At 43.4% G+C, this 7,104-nt stretch overlaps 1 protein-coding gene across 1 annotated transcript in view; it reads left to right on the top strand.

Annotated features, from left to right (window-relative positions):
* Positions 1 to 7,104, top strand: part of PHF21A (PHD finger protein 21A) — a 187,981-nt gene that overhangs the window by 173,869 nt on the left and 7,008 nt on the right. The window contains exons 17-18 of the mRNA XM_034644695.1: positions 1,018 to 1,025; positions 5,721 to 5,876. Of these exons, the coding sequence (XP_034500586.1) occupies positions 1,018 to 1,025; positions 5,721 to 5,876 (164 nt within the window). The remainder of the gene's footprint in view (positions 1 to 1,017; positions 1,026 to 5,720; positions 5,877 to 7,104) is intronic.

The raw sequence follows: 7,104 nt of genomic DNA, 5'->3' as shown, positions 1-7,104 counted from the left end.
ACAACATCAGGAGGCTCAGTCAGAGTTTTTTAAATCTGGATTTGATTTGCTGTGAATGAGTTCTCAGGAAGGGGGATGGGGTGGGAAGAAGCCAGCTCATATAACTGAAAGGTGCCTAGGTTTCCATCGTGCGTGTTTTGGGATGAGGAAAAGGAACAAGGCGCACGTTTCCCTGGCAGTCCTTGTTTCCTGCTTCAAGTAGAATTCAAGAAGTGGAAAACTTTTCTTTCAAGCAACTTTATTCAGCAGAATTGATCAAACAGGGTCCTGAAGAAGTGTCAGCTGTTTAGTAGCCCTGCATGTAGAAACTGCAGGACTGTAAACTAGTACCCTGAGATGTTGTTTTTTGTTTTTATTTTGCTTATTTTTAAGTTTCTAATTTTAATTCTGGTATAGTTATCGTACCGTGCTGTATTAGTATCAGGTGTACAGTATAGTGATGCAATGGCTGGATACATTGTACTCCGTGCTCATCATGATAAGTGTGCTTCACCTATTTCCCCCGCTCCCCTGTGGTGACCGTCAGTGCCTGGTTCTCTGGCACGTGCTCTAAGATTTTAAATGAGACTTACAGAGCAGTGATTGTAGTCAGCAAATACTTCCGGAGCACTACCATGCTGAGCAAGGGCTGTTCCTGAGGCTGGCGATAGAACAGGGAACAAAACCCAACTTCCTGCCCTCAGGGAGCTCCTATTACAGGGCCAGAGGCAGGCGATAAGCAAATGAACACATAAAAGGCAGCAGTTAAGTGCTGTAAAGAAAACTGGGGCAGAATAAGGAGGATAAGGAATTATGGCAGCAGCAAACACTCTTATGAAGAGAGGGAAGAGAGAGCCTTTCTGGTAGGAAGTGGAAGGTGTGAGAGTATGTCGGGGAGAGCATTCCATGCAGGGGGGACAGCAGTGCAGAAGCCGTGAGGTGTGCACGTACATGGTGTTGGAGGAAAGCCAAGAAGACCAGGACAGGAGGGCAGAGGGAGCGCGGAGATAGTGGGAGATGACTCCCCAGAGGTGGCAGGGCCCAGGGTGCAGGACCTTGGGGCTTTTACTTGGAGGGAGATGGGGGACCACTGGAGGACTTTGAGGAGAGGAGTGACGTAATTTTTCAACTTTTCATTTTGAAAAATTTCAAAGCTACAGGGAAGTTGCAAGAAAATAAAAAGCAAATATATACCTTTCACCCACATTCACTGATTGTTACCATTTGCCACATATGTTCCCCCCTACACACACACACACACTTTTTGCTGAACTAGTTAAGAAGTTGCAGACACTGTGAATCTTTACCCAAAACCCTTCAGCATTTATCTTCTAGGAGCAAAGATATTCTCTGAAATAGTCACAATGCAGCTATCAAATTGAGGACACTTCATATTGAGTAAATATTATTCTAGAATATATATTCCATATTCAGGTTTCTCCAGTTGTCTCACTTTGTTTTTTCTGCTCCAGAATCCAAGCTAAGATCACTCTTGATATTTTTGTTATGGTATTGTCTCTTTCATCTCCTTATTCTGGAGCAGTTTCTCAGCCTTTCTTTGTCGTTCATGACGTTGACCTTTCTTAAAAGGTAGGCCAGTTGCCATGTGGAGTGTCCCTCCATTTGGATCATCTGATTGTTTCCTCAAGAGTAGACTCAGGGTATGCATTTTTATAGGAACACTACATACATGATGGTGCGTCCTTTCCAACGCATCACGAAGAGCGGCGTGTGCCGTCCGTCGGTCTGTCCCGTTGTTGGTGATGTTAGCTTTCATCTCTTAACATAGATCGCATCAAATTTCTCCGCTTGTAAAGGTGCCTCTTTGCTCTTAGCAGAGATAGCTTTGGGTCTGTTTAAGTATCCAGTTACCCAACAAACTGTTACCCAGTGGTTTTAGCATCCTTTGATGGTTCTTGCCTGTGTTTACTATTTGTAAGGTGTTTACAAAATCAACTTGGATTTTAAAAGGATCACTGTGTCTAAAACCTAGAGAACAGACTGTGGAGAGGATAGGATGGGAGCAGGGAGACCAGTTAGGAGGCAAGAGCTGAGGACGGCTTGGCCTGATGGGGTGGGAGACACAGAAATGGAGGAAAGTAACCGAGTCTGCATATATTTTGAAGAGCTGGCAGGCTTAGATATGAAGTATGAGAAAAAGAGAATAGTCAAGGGCGAATCCAGAGTTTTGGGCCTAAGCAGCTAGCAGGATAAAACTGTCGTTCACTAGAGATGGCAAGAGGAGCAGGTTTGAGGAGGGAAACCAAGAGTTTCAGTTTGTACACGTCCCATTTCTTTTGTGAATTACAGACCTTGTCTTTAGGGTCATCTTCAGGTGAAATGTCCCTTGAACTGGAAGGTTCTCAGTGCTTACTAATGGTGTACCCTTTTCCAAAGAACAAAAGAATACCGTATGCACATTCTGAATTGAAATTCTAGAAGCCACAAAGGAAGTGTCCTCTTTGGAGGACCGGGTCATAGTGGAGTTCTGTTCTCTGGCAGCCTTCCTTCCTTGGACATAACTGGTGACTACAGACTCAGCCTTGCTCTTGAAATTCAGAATTTCATCCAGCCTGCCTGACTTTTGGCATTAGTAATTGATACAGGTTTTCTGCCTGTCCTGAGTAGCAGGTTTTCTACCTGTCCTGAGTAATGAGTACCGGGAGTCCTTGTCAGAAACCTTGTTTGCTGGTACCAAAGATCGTCCCAACTTTTCTTCAGCAGAAGCATTGCCAGAGGGATTGCTGGCTTATGACCTTTTGGTAGCGGTCTTCCACAGGGTGTACAAATGCCGGGGAACAGGTGATTTTGTGGTTCTGCGCGTGAGTCTCTTTCCTAAACATTGACCCCTGATGGGGGATGTATATAGGGCTTTCTTTGAGAGACTGAATCCCAAGGTTCTACTCAGATGAAATCACAAAGTAAAAGCTTCTGCCAGGTTTTGTCTTGAAATGCAAACACCGCTCTTTTCAGAAATCTGAAGGTGAAAGAAGGCTTTTCTAAAACCACTAAATATGTTAGAACTTCCTAAGTTAAACCTAGTGGAATGGATTTTTTTTTTTAAGATAATTGGCTTCTACCTTTACAGTATCCCAGCGGTGGTGGTAGTGATTAAAATCAGCACACCGGACTCTGTGTGTTTGCTGCTGGGTAGGACAAGCCCCAACAACATTAATTAAACAATCACAGCTGAGAGGCAAGCATTTCCTGGGGATCAATAACCGTCTAGAAGGACTTGGTAATACAAAACCCAGCCAGACACTAATCCTCAGGATAGACCTTGTTGCCACTATCATTTTATGAGAAGGCAAGATATGTTGACATAGTTACAAAATTCTTTTAGCAAATGATGAACTTGCGGTTGATACAGCCAGGGTGTTTGCAAAAATATACATGCTCAGCTCCTAGCAAAGAATCGCGGGTCACCATCTTTCAGTTTAACATTTGGTTTATGGTAGCAACTCAGTCACCAAGGCCTGAGCCTTTTGACCTGGAGCAGCCCCTCCATGGGACTTCCTCTGCTGTCTTTAAGCTAAGCAGAGAACCATTCTGGGTAGATAAAAGCTATACCTTGGCATTTTATTATTCATTTCTATGGGCAGCCATTCTCCAAGTTTGGTCCCTGAGACTCTTTTCGGGGTCCATAAAATCAAAACTATTTTCATAATAATACCAAAATATTCTTTGCCATTTTCATTCTCTTTCTCTCAAGAGTAACCAGTGAAGTTTTCCAGATATTACATGACCTGTAACTATGTCATAACTCTGATGGCTCATGGAATGTGCACTTGTGGGTTCTGGGGTTTTACAATTTTTCAGTATACTATTTTTGTAACTTACTGTGATTCTGTAATTATTTCAAAATTGAAAACTTTTAAAAACTTCTAATACAGTAAATATCAATAAATATAACTCACATAAACAAAAGCTCTTTGAGGTTCTTAGTAATTTTAAGATTTGTAAAGGGGTCCTGACACCGAATAGACTGAGAATTGTTGCTCTAGAACATGGAAATAGGATAGGAAACCTTCTTTCCTTAGAAACTTGAAAGAAATCAGCTAACCTTTATTTACATACTGTCCGCCCTCCACTTCCTGATGTTCTCCTACTAAGGGGCAAAGGAAAGGGAGAACTCTGTACCCAACAGAATACCCAGCACTTTTGTTTACTTCATCCCCGGTAATTTATCTAGGATTCATGTGAAACAGTCTCTGAAACCTTAAAATTTGTATAAACTTCATAAAGATGCAGACTCACACAGGACTCAGGTTCAAGAAAGACTGTTTCTCTAGAGAAGAGTGCCTTTCAGCCTGATTTTAAGAATGCAAGAAGAAGAAAGTTACAGTTAATTGAGGAATGAAGCCTTAACCTCTTTCACTGCCTCAAAGCTGAGCTTGGAGGCCGCACACTCGTGCAGTATTTTTGCTCGTATCCTGAGTATCTTTTTTATTGCCCAGAAGTCACATTTTCTTACTAAGAAAGACTAAAAACCAGTCCACACTCGGATTATCTTACAACTTTTTGCAGCCGGTTTTCTAGGCTCTGGATACCCTAGTGAATTACAGCGAACGTTTCCATTTCTTTAGAGAGAAGCTGTAGGTCTGGGAAGATAAGTTTCTCCAGCAGTGGTGGCTGAGGGGTTCTGTAGCGTAGACAAGAAGACTTGAGCATTGCTCAATGCTCCATTGCTTCCTGTGCAGAGTTTCTGTATCAGGCCTTCTAGCAGAATAGCCCAGAAATCTAAAACAACACCCTGGCAGCGAAGAGGGGGCTCCCAGCTGTGGCGCTGCCCTGCTGGCTAACCTCCGGCATGTCCCTTCGGTCTTCCTTCCCATGTGTCTCTATCAGTGCTATTTCCAGAACAGGCCAGGGATTGACCTGCTGAAAAATACCTTTTCCTTAAATACCTTTTGTTCCCCCCAGTGTTCTTCTCTCCAATTTACGTAGCTCTGCTTTTTTCTGATGGTGCCTTCTGTTCAGGGGGCTCCAGCAGACTTACCTGAGAACCCGCACTATCAGAGGTGGGGGTGGGGAGACAGGCAGAGTACACGGGGGCTGCTCGTCTTTTTCCATCTGGTGACGTATTTTATGGGGAGGAATAAAGCCTCCCAGCATAGAATGGTCCATTGAACAGCAAATGCCAAATAGTGGTTTTAAGAGAACATTGTCAGCTGTTGCTCTGGCTTTTTTAAATTCTCCATGTTAGAAAGCTCATGTGAGTTTAATTTGTTCCTGACTTAATCTTTTCTCATTTGAACGTGCAGTGTATTTTTTCTCCCTGAGCAAGCAAAGAATTTAGTAAAATTCCATTTCTTGTCTGTCTTTTCCCAATCCTGAACTCCCCTAAAAATGATGGGTAATGAGAATTGTTTGTGCCCTGTCGTAGTAGAACACTTTGATGAATGGGTGTCAGTGGCTTCCACCTTTATAATTCATGGGTTGGACTCTACCAACGCATAAGTGCTGAGCTGTCACCTGTAAAGTTAATTTGGGCCTAGGTGATTACATAGCTTTCCTGTAAACTCTAGTTTAAGGATGCTGTCCCTGCCCAGGGAACCTCTGTTGTACAGAACAAGTGGGGGCCGTGCCCTTGGTAATTCCTACTTTCCTCAAATACTTTTGTAACATGTTGGAGGGGGCATAGCTGATTGTCCTGAAACATACGTGTCTGGAATGTGCATGTTAACATTCATATTTTACCTTTTTTGTCCTTTCTCTTACCTTTCCTCTCAATTTCCTAGGGTGATATCCACGAGGATTTTTGCAGCGTTTGCAGAAAAAGTGGCCAGTTGCTTATGTGTGACACGTGTTCCCGTGTGTATCATCTGGACTGCTTAGACCCTCCTCTGAAAACGATTCCCAAGGGCATGTGGATCTGTCCCAGATGTCAGGACCAGGTACTATGGGTGGGTCAGACAGAGTGATGGGCTGAGGAGGAAAAAGTACAGTCAGGAGGACCTCCTTTCCCCTCAGGTCTGGGGGAATGGTGGAGTCTTTCCCACTCCTGGTAATTCCCCTGGCCACCTCTGGTCTGTTCATGGCACTGCACTCACCCACGTAGCTTCCATCCTCTCAGGCTTCTCTGTCCTGTTACTGAGGTGGTGAGTCTGTGTGTAGGTGTAAAGACTCTAACTGCTTCCCTTTATTTAAAATGACTTATCTTCTCATGACCTTGCTCTTTAAAAGCCATAAGACTTTCTGCCTTTTTCTCTAAGAATGGTCCAAACCCAGTAGGTGGTTTTGAGACTTTTCTTTTGGAAATAAAACCCTTAAAGGAAAGTGCCCAATTGACTGTTTAATTCAAATAACAACAGTTTCACCTTTAACCTATGTTGTCACCGGGATCAGAGAACTAACTGTAAAGTGGCCGTCTTACTATGTCATGGACTTGAAAGGCAAACATTAATTGTCCTAGCCTCTTCCCTTCTCCTCTGTTTATTCTGATCTCTTTTTCTCAACTATCCATGTACCTTTATGTTCTTATGATAAGCTGTCTCCGTCTTTTTTGGAAGTAGGCAAAGTGTAAATAATAAATAGACCCAAGAGCACAGCAAACTTTGGGATGCTGCCCAGTTCTTTGGAATCCTGTTTGAGAGAATTCTGGTTTTTCCTCTTTTAATCCTGGTCCTCATCCTACTATCTTCACGAGATAGTAGAGACCATTCTGTGTTCTCTCCTGATGCTGCGCTGTGGCCGTCTGATAATTTTCTACACAAGGTCTAGATTATACTTTAGTATTTGGAACTGATATTTAATCTCCTTGGTCAGGCTATCTTTGAGGAACATATAAAACTAAAATTGAGACAGGCCAGTCAAGGGTGCGACTGTCCGTGCATGGCTGCTGCCATCATGCAGGCTTGTGGCTTGTCTGCCAGCAGTTCTGTCAGAGTAGTTGGACCTCATATGTGGCATAGATGAGAAGCTAGCAATGCCCAGCCAAGTCCCAGCCTCTTTCCAAGCTGGGGCTCAAGTGGCTTGGCTTTTCCTGTCATTGAACCTCATCCTGTCAGGAGTATCTGGAACTTCATGGTCTAGAAAGTATAGACCAGGGTTTTGCAACCCTGCCACCATAAATCCTTCCTGGATTGTGTCTGCCAGTAGCTACAGACACGTTGCTTGTTACTA

The sequence above is a fragment of the Ailuropoda melanoleuca genome, chromosome 16, assembly GCF_002007445.2.
Source record: "Ailuropoda melanoleuca isolate Jingjing chromosome 16, ASM200744v2, whole genome shotgun sequence".
Taxonomy (NCBI): domain Eukaryota; kingdom Metazoa; phylum Chordata; class Mammalia; order Carnivora; family Ursidae; genus Ailuropoda; species Ailuropoda melanoleuca.
Note: the sequence above shows the minus strand (reverse complement) of the source record. Positions and strands in the feature narration are given on the sequence as shown.